The sequence below is a fragment of the Mytilus edulis genome, chromosome 3, assembly GCF_963676685.1.
Source record: "Mytilus edulis chromosome 3, xbMytEdul2.2, whole genome shotgun sequence".
NCBI classification, from domain to species: domain Eukaryota; kingdom Metazoa; phylum Mollusca; class Bivalvia; order Mytilida; family Mytilidae; genus Mytilus; species Mytilus edulis.
This window is the reverse complement of record NC_092346.1, coordinates 18173738-18190017: the sequence shown is the minus strand read 5'-3', so window position 1 is coordinate 18190017 and position 16280 is coordinate 18173738. Positions and strand designations below refer to the sequence as shown.

The 16280-nt window shown below is 33.4% G+C and overlaps 2 protein-coding genes across 2 annotated transcripts; one reads left to right on the top strand and one right to left on the bottom strand.

Annotated features, from left to right (window-relative positions):
• The first annotated feature begins 683 nt into the window (after window positions 1–683).
• Window positions 684–12005, top strand: LOC139515937 (protein amnionless-like). Its single transcript, XM_071305707.1, has 12 exons — window positions 684–759; window positions 3467–3627; window positions 4151–4253; window positions 4743–4960; window positions 6077–6232; window positions 6627–6723; window positions 7157–7375; window positions 8906–9001; window positions 9645–9750; window positions 10183–10366; window positions 10672–10782; window positions 11613–12005. Exons 1-12 carry the CDS (start codon window positions 720–722, stop codon window positions 11688–11690), a joined length of 1569 nt encoding a protein of 522 aa, XP_071161808.1. The 5' UTR covers window positions 684–719; the 3' UTR covers window positions 11691–12005.
• Window positions 11891–16280, bottom strand: LOC139515938 (uncharacterized). The gene is made up of 2 exons (XM_071305709.1): window positions 15311–16280; window positions 11891–12536 (listed from the first exon to the last, which is right to left on the bottom strand). Exons 1-2 carry the CDS (start codon window positions 15482–15484, stop codon window positions 11979–11981), a joined length of 732 nt encoding a protein of 243 aa, XP_071161810.1. The 5' UTR covers window positions 15485–16280; the 3' UTR covers window positions 11891–11978.

Here is a 16280-nt window from a genome sequence, read left to right as displayed (position 1 = left end):
ATGAAAATAAAAAAGCATATATACTAACAATAATCCTAAAGGACTTTCTGCCTTCAGTCTGTGTGACCCTTACCACTGCTCTTGGGTGTCCTTTATAAAAAGAAGCCTAGCTAATATGTCGGTATCATGTTTCATTTTAGCATTACAACCGATTTTATTGAGTACATAGGGAAAGGTAGAATCATTGCTTAGATTGCTTGTTAGCTGAACCGTGAAGTCATTATCAGGTTAGGTAAACTACCCTCCTTTAAAAGTAGACTAGTCCGACTGATAAAAAGTCTATCCGTCTGTAAGACTACTACGAAAGGAGGGTAGTACCGTAGTACACCTTACCTTATAATGACTTCACGGTTCAGCTAAGAAGCAAGCTAACCAAGGATTGTACCTTTCTCTATATACCCAATACAATCGGCTGTAATAATTTTTTTTTTTTAAATAAACATATATGGTTTGTGAAATGTTAATTTTAAAATATTTCATTTATCAGTATATCAGAACAACATTCCTATAATCTTAATCTTATTTGTTTGATTTTTTTTCGTCTTCGCTACAGTAATGATATAATAAATTTATTTATACAAATTAATTAATAGGCTGTTGACCTTCTCCCAACACGTACCATTTTGAATTATGATATACTATACCTATCTTATCCATGCTGGATCATAAATGCATCTCATTATAGAATTCAATACACAAAGATAAATACGCCCTCCAATATGGATGTTCTCAGTCTGTTAATATTTCTCGTCATTTTGAGTAAGTACCTGTTAAAATGTGTATGTTTGTTTAAAAAATATTCATTGTTTTTCTCTTAATTCGAACTTTAAATGCTTATTGCAGTTTTCTTTATATTGAATGTTGCCTTTTACTTATTTTCCTGAGCAAAGTTTTAATGTTTTATAGTGTAGTTATCCTTTTCTAAAAAATTATAGAATAACATATAATGAAGTTGTAACTACTCTGCTATTTATTTCCTATGCTATGGTAATAAAAAATTCTTTCATTTAGAATATGATTTATAGTTACCAGGAATGACGTTTTGACTTCATGTAGTATTAACAGCAGGCGCCTTGGGAATAACCCCCTCCCCCTTTTTTCTAGACTTTTATTTTTTTTATTTTTTAGAAATATTTATTAGTAATTCAACCTATTTTCACTTATTCAATGTGTTCATGTTTGTAATCTAAACGACATTAAAATAAATAATAAGATTCGCCTCTATTCTTTTTTTCCAACCGCTTTAGAAAGGATCCCCCTTTTTTCTAAATTTTTTTTGTTTTTTTTCATTTTGTTTTAGAAATATTCTTATTTTCAAGGAGAGGGGTATCATATATGAACAACTATCGTTTGGGTAAGATCACTAACACATTAGATAAGTGAAAATAGATTTAAATATCGAAGAATATTTACTTTAATACTTGAAATATTTAGAAAAAAAGGGGGATCAGATCATTCAACAAGATGCTGTGATTTTGATTTAAATTTTCCGTAGCCTAAAACTGTCAATGCCATAGCTATTAGAGACGAAATATAAAAAAATAACATATAAATACTAGCCGTTCCTGTCATAGTAACATAAACAAACAAACATAATACAGTGTACAAGTAAAATAAGGTTTTCGATCATTCCGTATTTTCTTACTTTTATATTGAACCTTTAAAATTGCATTGCATTTAACTAATTTATACAATTACAAATTAATATTGGGTTTTCTTGCCATTTTTTCATCTATGGGTTTTGGGTCAGTTTTCTCTATTTCATAATCTAAAGCATTCTAGGAAATATTGTTCAAGTGTACACCAAAAAAAATAATATTTGTTAACAACACCTTTAACAATTATAATTCATTCAAGATAACCGAACAATACAAAAATTCCATAAACTTTGAAATCCTGAAACGGCTTGTCTTGAATTACCTTCACCAGGAACACTAAAATCAAAAAATGTGATTGCCAGGAATAAAATAAATACATAGAAACGTGAGAATCTGTGTTTCCAAAGAGGACATGTAAACTAAAAGAAAAGCCACATTTTTCTTAGGTCAACTTAGCCTGCGGGGGTTTAAAAAGAGAAACAAAAGATACTAAACGGACATTAAAACTCATTTATTGAAAATAAACCGACAATACAACAGAACACAAAACACAACATAGAGACTGAGCCGCACGACCCCCACCAAAAACTGAGGTGAACTAAGGTTCTCCGGAAGGGTCAGAAGTGCCAGATCATTGCTCCACATGTGGCACCTGTTTTTCTTTCTTAATCTATCAACGGATAATTCTAAGTTTGCATATGGAGTATATTTCTCTCAGTTGATAAAATATATTCGAAAAAAGGCGTTAGCCAAACATTTAATAGACGTCAGCATGGCTCAGATGACCGATATTGAATATTTGTGTCAAATATGACCATTAATATGAGACATAACCTCGTCCTCTTTTCATAGATTGCGACATTATCAAATACGAATTATCATCGATTGTTTACTCATGAGCATCACGGTGGATGATAGTAGAATATGACTACATACCCTTCTGAGTCACTTGATATTGTCCCATTTTCTAGTTTTTTCGTGTTACTTATTCTTTCGTTTTCTGTGCATTATTTTGTAGACCTTTTTGTATTGACTGTCTTTTCGTAATCCTTCTTTTTTTGTAATAGTGATGCATGTTTTTCTTCGACGTAAGATTTCTGATTGGTTGTCCATGCCTTGTTCACCTTAATCTCAATAATATGTTACCAATTGTTTAACTTTTTTCAAAATACACAAAGTTGTGAATAAACAAACAAACAAAAACAAAGACATAGAATACAAACAAACGACTTCAACGACTATGATAAATAACACAGGAGAATTGAAAATTAAAGGAGAAAAGGAGATAGATATAAATGGTGGACACAATATCAAACAAATAAAATGAACTAATGAAAAACAATGAAAAGACAACAAAAAGTTCACTAAACAATAAACAGAACTAAAGATTGTATAACAAAAACCAAAGTAATCTTAAGTGCGTCAGAAGGACAAGTCGTTCCTGGAAAGTGCCATAAAGTCGAGTACTTAAGATCATATAAAACAAGAATGTGTCCCCAGTACACGGATGCCCCACTCGCACTATCATTTTCTATGTTCAGTGGATCGTAAAAATGGTATAAAACTTCTAATTTGGCATTAAAATTAGAAAGATCATAATTTTATCATAAGGAACATGTGTACTAAGTTTCAAGTTTATTGGACTTCAACTTCATCAAAAACTACCTTGACCAAAAACTTTAACCGGAACGGACGCACAGACGAACGCGGACGGATGGGCGCACGAACGGAGCCACAGACCAGAAAACATAATGCCCCTCTACTATTGTAGGTGGGGCATAACACGGAACCTATTTTATATTAAGCCAATGCAAGTCAATAAATAAAAATATGAGACAGACTATATAGTAATATGTTTATTTCAATAGTACAAGCAGATGGGAGTTATAAACGATGGATTCCGAATACTAATTTTGATTATGCGTACAATTGGGATTCCGGGAAACCACCATGTGGCGACACCATAGCTGTGTTTAGTGATGACAGCCCTTCTGTGTACATGCAGATGAACACAACTCTAAAAGAACTGGTAAGACCTAATAGAAAAGAATGGATATAGGGTATCCATGAGTTAAAATCAGAACATACAAAGCTAAAACACATAAAGCAAAAAAACAGTGCTTTAATTGCACTTCTTCTCAAAGTCACAGTGAGGCCTTCAACACAGAACAACCACACGCATCTCACTGCAAGTGTTTAGACGGTCACGGGCACCTGTTTTGAGCGGAATTCTTTGAAGACTAAAAACCACGCCACAGCTGTAAATTACAGAACAAAGCCAATGAGTAATATAAAAAATGAAGTGTCTGTTTTTGACTATTAATAGTTTTTATTTAACGCTACAAAAATGTATATACAATTTCTCCTAAAAATGACGACAACATAAGCAAATAAAGAAAACAAACCATCTTAGGCGATGCTTTAAATATTATTATTTGTTTCTCTCGTTACTTTATAAAACAAATAGTGAACAATAGAGTTTGACCAAACTAAATAGACATTAAGATAGATATTCTATATGACTTTTCATGTCACAAGTCTGTTTTTCACAGAGATTACCATCAACGGACATTACTCTGATACTGGACAACGACTTCGTTCTTGGATTTACAGATGTCCCGGACAACAACCCAAGCTGTCTCAGTAACGGACAAGGTAAGCGGCATTCAGATCGGGTTAGTCCAATTAGTGAATGCATACATTCATGCAAAACGTTTACTTAGCTTTAGGCAACGGAAAACGTATGAATACTCAAGCAATATATATACGAACATTCATTCATTATCATAAAAACAGTTTTATAAGCTTTCTTGGTGCAATATAAACAAGAAGATGAGGTATTATTGCCTATGAGACAACTCTCTACAGGAGACAAAATTACACAGAGATTTACAACTAAAGGTTTACTTCAATAAATTTCATTAATGAACTGTTATGAAGATTTGATTAAATAAGAAAATGTTAAAGAATATATATAAAAATATGGCTTTTATGAGGAAAACTGTGGAATAACCTCTGGGTGTCGATCAGTCATCTGTTTCGTTGTGTTGCTCTCTCATTGACGTACAACCATTTATTCTTGCTATTCAATACTGGTTTTTCACAGCTTGAAAAATAAAACTTGAAACAAATACCTATTTACAGAAATCCATTTTAACAAGACTTATCCATCGGACTGGTTTGATCCCAAGAACTGGTGTTCATCTACTACAGAGACAGGAAACTGTACAGACATGGTCCTGGAATCGGAAATGGTTCCTTGCTCGTATGATAATGTTGTCTTCCCTAAAGACAGTTCTTTTTTTGTAAACGTAGAAGCTGAGATGGAGATAGTGGTTAACACTCTGAAAATATCCGGAAAGGTAACAGCTACGAATAGAATGAAATTCAAAACAGTGTGGCTGTGGCCATTGATTGACACATTAAATTCATCCATTTACTGGGACAATTTACGTGAACGTTTGTCTGTAACGACCACTGTTCACGACGTACCTACGATAGACATTTAAATTGTGGGGTCACCAAAGGTTTCTTAACGCCTTTAATTATAAAATAATTCGAAAAATTAATCAGGAATAACCTTTGTGTTTTGATTTATATAATTCATGTAAATCAAAACATCGTGTTATTTCTGATTAATTTTTCGAATTACTTTATTAGGTGTTGAGAACCTTTGGTGACCCCATAGTTTAAGTGTCTTTAAAAAGTACATAGTGAGCAGTGGTCGTTACATACAAACGTTCACCTAAATTGTCCCAGTCAATGGATGAATTTAATGTGTCAATCAATGGCCACAGCCACACTGTTTTGAATTTCATTCTATATCTAGCTAACTTGAATATTTATGCGCCCTCTGGTGGCTTATAACGTATGGACATGTTATTGTAGCAATCAGAGCTTGCTAAAATCACTACAAGAGGGTACGCAACCCGAGGACTGATAGTGTTATAAAGGGATGTTATATACATATTGAGCTACTGTAGGTTTTGATATAATTCTTTTCACTTTATTACATATGCAATCAAAGTAAATGATATACTAAGTTCAGATATGTTCGGAACACAGAATGTGATATATATTTAGTTTTAGATCAGATCATTATACTATCAAATATTAAATATATTATGCAGATACAAATGAAAAACATTGAAGTGGTGAGTTCTAATTCTAGCGCTCGTTGAAGGTGCGTCCGACTCCGGTCTTTTATACTAAGATTGCCAATCTTCCTGCCGAAGAATGGGGTTCTCTCCATGTACCCATGCGCTATATACATTGTAACAAAGAGTGCTATAATTAACAGTGGCGTTAGACATAACTAACTAATCAATAAAATCACTCAGATGAAATTCAGAAACAAAATTGCTACTCTTTTCCGGAATATTTTGGTGTCATTAAATAGGTTAATAGGGAAAATCTAACCATGCTTAATATGTGCTTATTGTATTATTAATCTAGCTTATCATTTTTCTTTCTTTTAGGCTTTAAGTACAAACACTCTATCTTCGTTCCTAAAGACTGATATGGGTACTCAGATGTTTCCGAAGCCCCACACTGGAGAAAGATCAAAAATCAAACTTTCCAGACGACCGTGTAATAACCCACTAGGGTGTATTTGTGGAAACGACTTACCTGAGGTAAGAAATGGATCATTTCACATATTACTTAAAACCTTAACTACGGTACAAAAAAAACCCCACTGACAATCAGTTCAAAAAATGTCTAATTATTGTTGTATTGTATTGTCTTCACTGCCTTTCAATCAATGAAAGCTATATATTTTGTATATTGTACATGTCGTCACACTGATCTTTTGCTCGACTTGCACAAAAGCACACGTGAGGCTTTGCATTTTTTGCAATAATTTGATTTCCGTTGTGCGGTATTAGTTTTCAGGTGTCTGATGTCGGGTGTTCGTCGATTTGATCGTCGTAAACCATTTTCTAAGATCTTCTCTGAAACTACTAAACTAAATTCAACCAAACTTGAACAAGTTAATGATTCTATATTTTTTTTTACTTATTTCAACAGATTTTACAAAGAATCTGCAGTATACAGAAACCATATTGTGCAAAGCAAGCCTGTAAACATCCAATTCTCCTTACTGGTGGTTGCTGTGAAATATGTGGTAAGTTACTCGATCTTGTCTGTATTTGGGAACTTTTAGGTTATTACTCAGAATGTTCACGTTTCTAAAAAATGTTTGTAAACTATGAAGAAAACAGCGAGAAAATAGTTATAAAGATAACCATAAAACACACACAAAACACACGTGCAAAATGACTAAATATATGTTTCACGTGCGAAATTCCATCTTGAATAGAGAGTTATTGTGAGGTTTTGCTCTGGTGAAATTTCTAATGTGACGTTGAAATGAAGATTAGCACCGTTCCAGTGCTTTTCAAGATTTGCCAAGAAGGTGCATTTTCTGTTAGAAGAAAAGGAAAAAGTAAAGAACGTGTGGGTTATCTGATCGTGAGGCAGCAAACTAACAACCACTGGACAATTACGCCTCACCGTTTAATTCGTGTAATAAATTAAATTATACACATGTACAACAGGTGCTAAACTGACAGCTGAATATGGTACTGGTTTCAACTTTGATACGTTAAGAAACGGTCTACAGCGGAATCAACTCGATGGAAAGGAGGACTTCAAAGATGTAAAATTTGTCGTTTCCAGGACTTCGAATGATAAAATACAAATATCTCTGACAGACAAACATGGCGGTCTACAGAGTATACATGTAGCCACACTGATGAAGGCAGATATTGATCAAGGTTTGTTGCTAAACGTTTCATATCTTTTTTTTTATTCAGGACTGTTTTTAAATGCAAATGCTTTTATCTTTGATATACTACACTAATTTATTAGTTTATATCAGAAAACACGTTTCCCTAATAGACACATATTTTTCTTGAAGCGTTGTGTGGCTAATTACATTTTCGAATAATCTTGCTGACCAGTTTTGCTCATACATTTTGCGGCTTAGGACGAATGCTTCTTTTTGTAATTTTATTGCCAAATTAGGTTACTAGTATAAAAAATAAAGCGATGACTGAAGCTCATTCTGTATTCTGCGCTTTTGATACTAAAAATAATGCGCATGATCAACACGTTCACAACCCTGTAAAATTATAAAAAGTAAGCATTCATTTCTTAGAATTACATTGTTATGCTGGAACTATGAAATTGAGGATTCATAATATGTTTTTTGTTAATTTCTTTTTTTTTTTTTTTTTATTTAAACACTTTCATGGATAACACGTGCAGTCTTCGCTCTTGTATTTTATACGGAAATAAAATATGATATTGGAGTGCCTCGCGAATACTGTCAGCCATCAAAACTATGGATTCTAATGAAACATACATGTGATATAACTATATGCACATTCTTCAGAATTGAATGCTTCTTTTTGTAAATTTATTGGGATGTAAAAGCGTTGACCGAAGTACATTTTCCGCGCTTCATTCTAAAAATGTACGCACCGTCAACGCTTTTACAACCCTATAAAGTTACAAAAAGAAGCATTCAATACTTATAATTACATTTTTTAGCTAGGATCATGAAAAAAACGATTTTTATCAAGTTTTATTTAATTCACCTGTGCACTTTATTGTGGGACCTCGTGTCATCATGAATGATAAATTTTATTTTCTGATGCAATTGCTTACGGAATGACATGTGATGTGCAGTTAGCCAATCAGGTCCGAGTACACAATTATTTCGTAGTGCATTTCTTTTAGACAATAAATGAAAATTTAAAAAAATCCCACCTGCGCTTTCTCAATAATATTTTTACAGTGTGTTGTACTACTTTTGGGACAAATTATATCAAAATTATAGAAAACTTCATCAGCTCTAACTCAAAATATGGACAATTTTATGTTAAGGGGGTCTTGAAATCTTTTGACAGCTTCCGAAGTGCTAATTTTTGACCTTTTTCAACTGGACCTAATCACTACTTTACATTAATATTTATGACCCAAATTTTTTTACAATGTCATTTCACCCCCAACTTGCTATATGAGGCATAAAACATGGAGAAATAAATTTGGAAGGGGTATAACAAAAATTGGCAAGTAACACACTGTCCACACTAAGGACTATATTGGACAACGAAAATCAAAGGACGATAACTGTGTACTCGAACCGTCAGAATAACGTATTATAATGAAACATGCATCTAATGTAATTATAAGACGATAACATGTAAATAACCAGGTTAAGACTGAAATCAATATAACACTTCGTATTGCGATTATCACTTCCAAATATATGTTTTGCTATGATATGCTTCTTTTTATAGATATTTTGTCCGGTGGATTTAAGTACAGTCTTGGCAAAATAGCAATGGAGCAATCAGGACCTGCCATTCATACTCCAAGTGCAGGTGCACGAACAGGTACACACATAATACATTTGAAGATCGGAATAAGGAGCTGCACCACTTCATGTACAGCTACAGATGACGAGTCCCATGTTTCTAAAGTGTACAATTTTATAGTTGCATAATAAAAGAGGTCTTAAAAATTTCTTTCATGTTTGTTTACGCTTTAAATTTCATTTCAAAACATGTGAAGGGTACTGGATTGCTAAGTGGCTTTTATTTGTATTCTAGAGATCCTTTTTGGGGGGTATTTATCTAACTCTGCTTAAGACTTTTGGATCTTTGTGCATGGACTTCCAATGTGTATGAACCATAGATATTTCAGAAAACATCACTAGTACCAATCAAATTCTACCTGTAGCGTAATAAAACAGCAGACTCAATTTGTGTACGCATGTTGATGGATGCTTATATAGATATTGGAAGATGTGGTATGAGTGCCAATTAGACAACTCTCCATCCAAATTACAATTTAGAAAAGTAAACCATTATAGGTCAATGTACGGCCTTCAACACGGAGCATTGGCTCACACCGAACAACAAGCTATAAAGGGCCCCAAAACTAACCATTAAGAATACTTATTTGCAAATTCTTGTACTTTGTTGTCTCTACAGTTTTTAAGTTTATTAATAATATAACGTTTTTAATCAATTTTAGGAGGCAGCGGAGGAAATGGAGGAGAAACTGCTGGCATAGTGATTGGTGTGTTGGTTGTTATTGGTTTTGTATTTGCAGGGCTTTTCTTCTTGTACAGAAGGAGAAGGTAACCCATGGTTACGAAGGCCCTCTATTAAAAGGGGTCATTTTTTATATATATATAGTGAAATTGAGAATTGAAATGGAAATGTGTCAAAGAGACAAAACCCGACCACAGAGCCGGAAACAGCATAAGGCCATCAATTAACACAGCGAGAAAATCACAGTCTTATTTTTGCGATTTTGAGCTAAAAATAATGAACGGTTGCAAAAAAAAATAATTAGAATAAAACTAAGGTTATCGTGCTTCCTTTCAAGAAACAAAAGGCTCATAAATGATAACATCAAATCAAAAAGCCAAATCGATTAATTATAAAGCTCTGATTAATATGCTTTAGGGATAAGATTCTTATTGAAAAAAATAAATCTTGAAATGTGTATCTTGACTTCTCTAGATATATAATCATACAATAATATCTATGTTACATGTATGTTGTAGTATTCCAGAAATTTCTGGATTCAAGGTATTTGACAGAATTTCTTTTCGACGACCGAAAGTAAAGAGACCACACGTTGAAGTACCTCCATTCTTACGATTTTCGTTTAGATCTGAGCAGGCTGAAAATGTTGGACCATCTCATCAAGGCTTTGAAAATCCAATATTCGGAAATTCTCCTATCGGCGTAAGTGTTTCGATTTGTTGATCGTAAAAAATAATTTAAATCGAAGGTGATGTTTTGTGTGATGTTTTAGACATATGTTTCTATGTATAAAAAGAAGATGTTGTATGATTGTCAATGAGACAACTCTCCAAAAGAGACCAAAATGACACGGAATTTAAAAGCTATAGATCACCGCGTACGGCCTTCAACAATGAGCACAGCGCATACCGCATAGTCAGCTGAAAATGAACATCTGAGGTTGCGCATATGAAAACAATAAATGCATAATGGTGTGATCTAAACATTTTATTGTATATGCATTTCAGGTAGATAAGCCAATGGATTTGGAACTGATGCCACCACCATTGGAAAGTGAGGAGCAACCGACATTTGACACCTCCGGGTTCGATAATCCTCTTTATGATACATACATTCAGGTACCAGTCTTTAAATATATTCGGGTTTTAAAATTATCTTTGTTATACATACATTCGGGTACCAGTCTTTGCATATATTCGGGATTAATAATGAGCTAATATGATACATACATTCGTGTACCATTATTGTATCTGTCTTTGCATAAAATGTAGGCACATGTCTCTGAAAAATACCTATATACCTTTGAGGTAAAAGAGTAAGAAACAAGTGCCTATGCCATGGGTGTTTCTTCAGATTTTTTAAAGGTAGGAGAGTGGCAGACAGACCTTTTGGTGAATTCGGGATTGAGTCGTTTAATTCGCGGGAATTTAGGAATAGACAATTATTTCGAGGGAAAAATGAATACAATATATCGTGATGCGGGAATAGACACATTATTTTCAATGAGAATGTGGGATTTAGATTCGCAGAAAATCAGGGTGAGACCTTCTGATACACCCAGTAAAAGATAAGCGATTTGAAAAAAGTCTCTGTTTTGTCGTCATCAATATTTAAGTGCACACAAAAAAATCTTAATCTTACACGATTTTACATAACAAGTGTTACACAACATCCGATAAAAAGATAAATAAATTAACTGTCATCCATTTACTGAAAGCAATTTTAAAATATTCTCGAAATTTCAAAAACCTTTTTGGTGATTTTTTATTATCCCTTTTGTAAATGGTTTTTTTTTTTTACAGAATTATGTCATCATGTCTTGATATCAATTAGTTTGATTTCTGCGTATACCAATCTCAAAATGCTCGGTTTATTTAACGTTTCTGTATCGTTAGATCACTTGTCTGATTTACAGTTATCGATATTAAAACAGTATTAAATATTTCAGGAGTCACCATTCAGTGATGCTGCAACTGTTGAAAACGAAGAACCAAGCAAAGAAAAATCGGGATTACCGGAAGACTGAAAATAAATTGAACAATCACAATCATTTGACAATTGTACTTTGATTTTTTTAAAGGAGACAATGTAACGAAATAGTGGACATAGATTTTATAGAGAATATCTGACATTTTTAGTTTCACACGCACAAAGTTGAAAGGGTATTTGTTTTATCTACGCATGACATGTTACCGAGTGTTGTCATTGTAAATAAAAAGTTAACTCTCTCAGTGGAACATTTCATTCAATACAAGATTTATGTGATAACAATTGTATTACATGATTGTCAAAATTTTCAGAGACACTTCTTTTTTTACATAATATATTGAACAGTAGATGGGCTATTTGGTTTAATTATCGTCTTGTATTGGTCCATATTCCGCTGCATCGTCTTTAGCGAGTCCGAATATTCAGAGACAGGATTGGCTACGGCCTTTCTTTCCACATCTTGATAATCTGTGTTAAAAGGCGAGGACGAAAACCCAGTTCGAGTATGGGGAACTATAACAGGCGAGTTGAGTTGAGCTTCAAATGTCTGTGGTGTTACATCGTTTGAGTAGTTATTGTCTTCAAGTTCTACTCCACATATTGTTCTTTTATTGATGTAGCCTGTGTCTATTGTAGATGATGTTGATTCTGTCAGCGATATCTCTGACGCGAAAGTTTCAATAGAGCTGGTTGAAATGGAAAGGACCGATGAAGCCGAAAGGTAATGGTCCGACTCTGTTCCTTCTGTTTCTTCCTGCTTGTTACATTGGAATTCAGGGACGACAGTAGAAGTGTCTTCATCGTAACTTAAACTCTCTGTCACAGCCGAAATGTCATCTACCGATTTATCAACACTTCGATCACTGACGCTGCAACTGTCAACCTATTTTTAAACATAGTTTTTTTTTTTAAATCATATTAAACTGTATATAGATTTAAATCACTTACAATAAATCATACATGTATTCCCGTTTGAATGGTTTTACACTTGTAGTTTGGGGCCCTTTGTAGCTTGTTTTTTTGTGTGAGCCAAGGCTCCGTGTTGAAGGCAGTACATTGACATATAATGGTTTACTTTTATAAATTGTTATTTGGATGGAGAGTTGTCTCATTGGCACTCCCACCACATCTTCCTAAATCTATATATGTGCAACGAAGTTCAATCTTTTCAAGTTTGAATCATACTTGTTTATCATCCATTATCCAAATAGAAAATTTTTCAATAACGTATATTAGTTTGAAAAGGGATACAACTCCAACCGATACATATGACAAACTTTTATAAGCAAGCGCCATATGATATACCGTAAAGCGGGTTATTGTCGCCAGGTGTAAATTTTCGCTTATTTTCGCGGATAGAACAAAATCACCAAAATAAATTCCGCCAATTTAAAAGGCGCATGCAAAGGTATTGGCAAATGTTTTGAATCCGCCAAATTTTTCATATATATATATAACCGGGAGTTTTCCGTGTTATAGTGATGCAAAGACGGAATACCAATACTTTAAACTTTATTAGCAAGGTCCGGACAGTACCAGACCTAAGACCTAAACTGATTACAAAATAACATACAAAAGCATATATAAAAACAGTCAATATAGAAAAGGATTGACAAACATATATTGAACAATAGAATTAATTAGACACAAAGAAATGTAAAAGGTTTGATAAACGGATTAATAAATTTTCACTATAGCACTTAAAATATATTGTCTGAACTGGATTTATTTCTAATCGCAAATAGTCCAAATCTTCCTGGTTATAATCTCCTGGTTATATATACCTTATTCTATGAAAATCGCGAAATTTTACACCCGAGAAAACCCCGCTATACGATAGTTTGAGATCTAACATTGTAATTGCACACTTGTGATACAATAATGCTGAGTTCACACGTAATTCAAATTTGATTCGCATTAACTAATTCGAATGAGTTTAATTCGCATTCGAAACGTTTTACGTCCTAACGTCAATTCTAATTCGAATTACTATGCGCGTCAAATTCGCTTTACTGTCCAAACGGCGTTAACTTTTAATTCGTATTAACAAAAACGTATTTCTTATGCGAATTGACTAATTCAAATTATCTTATTCGAATTATGCCTCGTTCACACGGACATCTAATTCGAATTGAATTCGAATCGAATGCGAATCGAATTCGCTAATCGCGTTCACACACTTTTCTTTTTTAATTCGAATTGATTCGAATTGGCTAATTGGCTAATTCGACTTACCCAATTCGAATTAGAAATACGATTTTGTTAATACGAATTAAAAATTAACGCCGTTTGGACAGTAAAGCGAAATTGACGCGCATTGTAATTCGAATTAGAATTGACGTTATGACGTAAAACGTTTCTAATGCGAATTAAACTAATTCGAATTAGTTATTGCGAATCGAATTCGAATTACGTGTGAACTCAGCATAAATTCGAATTAAAAAAGAAGAGTGTGTGAAATTCGCATTCGATTCGAATTCAATTCGAACTGATGCCTCGTTCACATGTACCTTTAATTCGAATCGAATGCGAATCGAATTCGCTAATCGCGTTCACACACTCTTCTTTTTTTTTTTTTTTTAATTCGCATTGATTTGAATTAGCTAATTCGAATTAACTAATTCGCATTAGAAATACGTTTTTATTAATCCGAATTAAAAGCTAACGTCGTCAGGACAGTAAAGCGAATTTGACGCGCATTCCATTTCGAATTAGAATTGACGTTAGGACGTTAAACGTTTCGACTGTGAATTAAACTAATTCGAATTAGTTGATGCGAATCGAATTATAAATACGTGTGAACTCAGCATAAATGTCTGTGTGGACGAGGCACGAGATAAGAAAACCACCACTTAGACTTTCGTTGGTATGCATTAGAATGAGAATTTAAAATACGAATTTAGAATTTTTCTCAAATTCATTTACAACTGTTTTCTACTGTGACTATTGTAACGAGCGTTATTGTCTATTGCTGATCAGGACGTACAATACGCTGTACTGAGGATCATGTGGATGGCATTAGGTTATGTTTTTTTTTTTTTTTTTTTTTTTTTTTATCTTATTCGCTAAACATAAAAACTCTATTTGTCCATAGTTATTGCAGCAGCGAACATGAACAGAAATCATAGAAACGAATCCCGTTGGAAATCGCCAGAGAAAATGAGACGAGTTCAAAAAGTACACGTTTAGTTATAAAACTGATAACTGAATCTTATCATAGACAAACAAATAGAAAAGTGCCTTCATTTACATTCGGGTCCTTTACTTTAGTGTTATGGTTCATTTATGTTTATTTTGAATATTAGGAAAGGTTCTTGGTAATGGTTTGGTAATGGTTATTGAAACCTAAATTTTAATTGGTGTATTTTTTAAAATCCTTTCTTATGAATAATAAATGCAAAAACCAAAACGCAGGGTGCGTTGAAAAAAGTTATATTTACGAGTAATTGGACTTATCCAAGCAGTCGTTTCTGAATCGGTCATATACCATTTTTTAAGAAATCGAAGAAGAAAATTGAAGTTATAAAATTAATGATTATGAAATTCGAAATACCGTGCCTAATCTCATCAAGTTACAATAGATAAACTGAGAAAAAGAAGTTGTATATTTTGTATATATGGTAGAAACAGCGAAAATCCTCTCGGTATGACAATTACCTTATTGTCTGTATCGTCGGACTTCCGTCTTCGACCCCAGTTATATATGTAGACCGTCACTCCGACAACTGCTGCCGATAAAAGACATATAGTAAGGTACTTAATGATCCGTCCATTTTTAACATCAGACTCCATTTGTTGATCACGTCTAGAAATAACTTCGCGGAATGACATGACGTCATTGTAGAAGTGAAATTCGCGGCTTATGCAGGACAGCAGTTTGGCAAACTATATTATACATCTTTCTTTCTTATTTTAAATAGCTTGGCTTGAAATTGATTATAACAAATTTATTTTAAAAGGTTGAATACTGTGCAAGTTTTCCGTCAGACCAAGACTATTGTGTAAATAAGCTGGTGTTTCCATTCCTTTGTCGCTTTTTAGAGCGCATGAAACAAAAAAAAGTTTGAACCTTAAAATGTAGTCAATGAAACACCAACGAGAAAAGAGACCCAAAGAGGATATCATAGGCTCAATTCCCGACATATACCGGTATTTTGATGTAATATTACGAATGAATTCGTGGTGTATTAACTCATGACAGATAAACAAAACACGTACTTACAGGTCGTAAATAAATACGACAAAAATATTATTTAGCTACCAAATGCATGAATGGATCTGTGGGGATGACCAACAAAAGAAAGTCCTGTCCCAAACATTTTTGATTATAAACTGTTCGAATTTTCAAATAAAAGTTGCAATGAGGTATTTGTTGGTTTCATGGACAAGTAACATGCAAACGTATACGATTCTTCAAAGATTTTTTTCTTAAAGTTCATGTTCATACATTTTAATCAAACCACAAAACATATTTCAAATCTGTTGATATTTACACAAAAAGTGACGCTTCATCAATTTTTTACAATGTTTAGACAAGTATTTAAATTTGAATCAATAACTCTTTACGTAAATACACCTAATGTCGGACATTTTACTTCCCTCTGGAAAAGCTGTTGAAATTTTCATG

Bases quoted from the DNA above. Each gene is read 5' to 3' on its own strand.
- LOC139515938 (XM_071305709.1), bottom strand. From the start codon at position 15,484: ATGTCATTCCGCGAAGTTATTTCTAGACGTGATCAACAAATGGAGTCT. The intron at 12,537-15,310 runs GTAATTGTCATA...GTTTAAAAATAG, and splicing joins CCGACGATACAGACAATAAG to GTTGACAGTTGCAGCGTCAG.
- LOC139515937 (XM_071305707.1), top strand. From the start codon at position 720: ATGGATGTTCTCAGTCTGTTAATATTTCTCGTCATTTTGA. The intron at 10,367-10,671 runs GTAAGTGTTTCG...TATGCATTTCAG, and splicing joins TCGGAAATTCTCCTATCGGC to GTAGATAAGCCAATGGATTT. The intron at 10,783-11,612 runs GTACCAGTCTTT...TAAATATTTCAG, and splicing joins TTTATGATACATACATTCAG to GAGTCACCATTCAGTGATGC.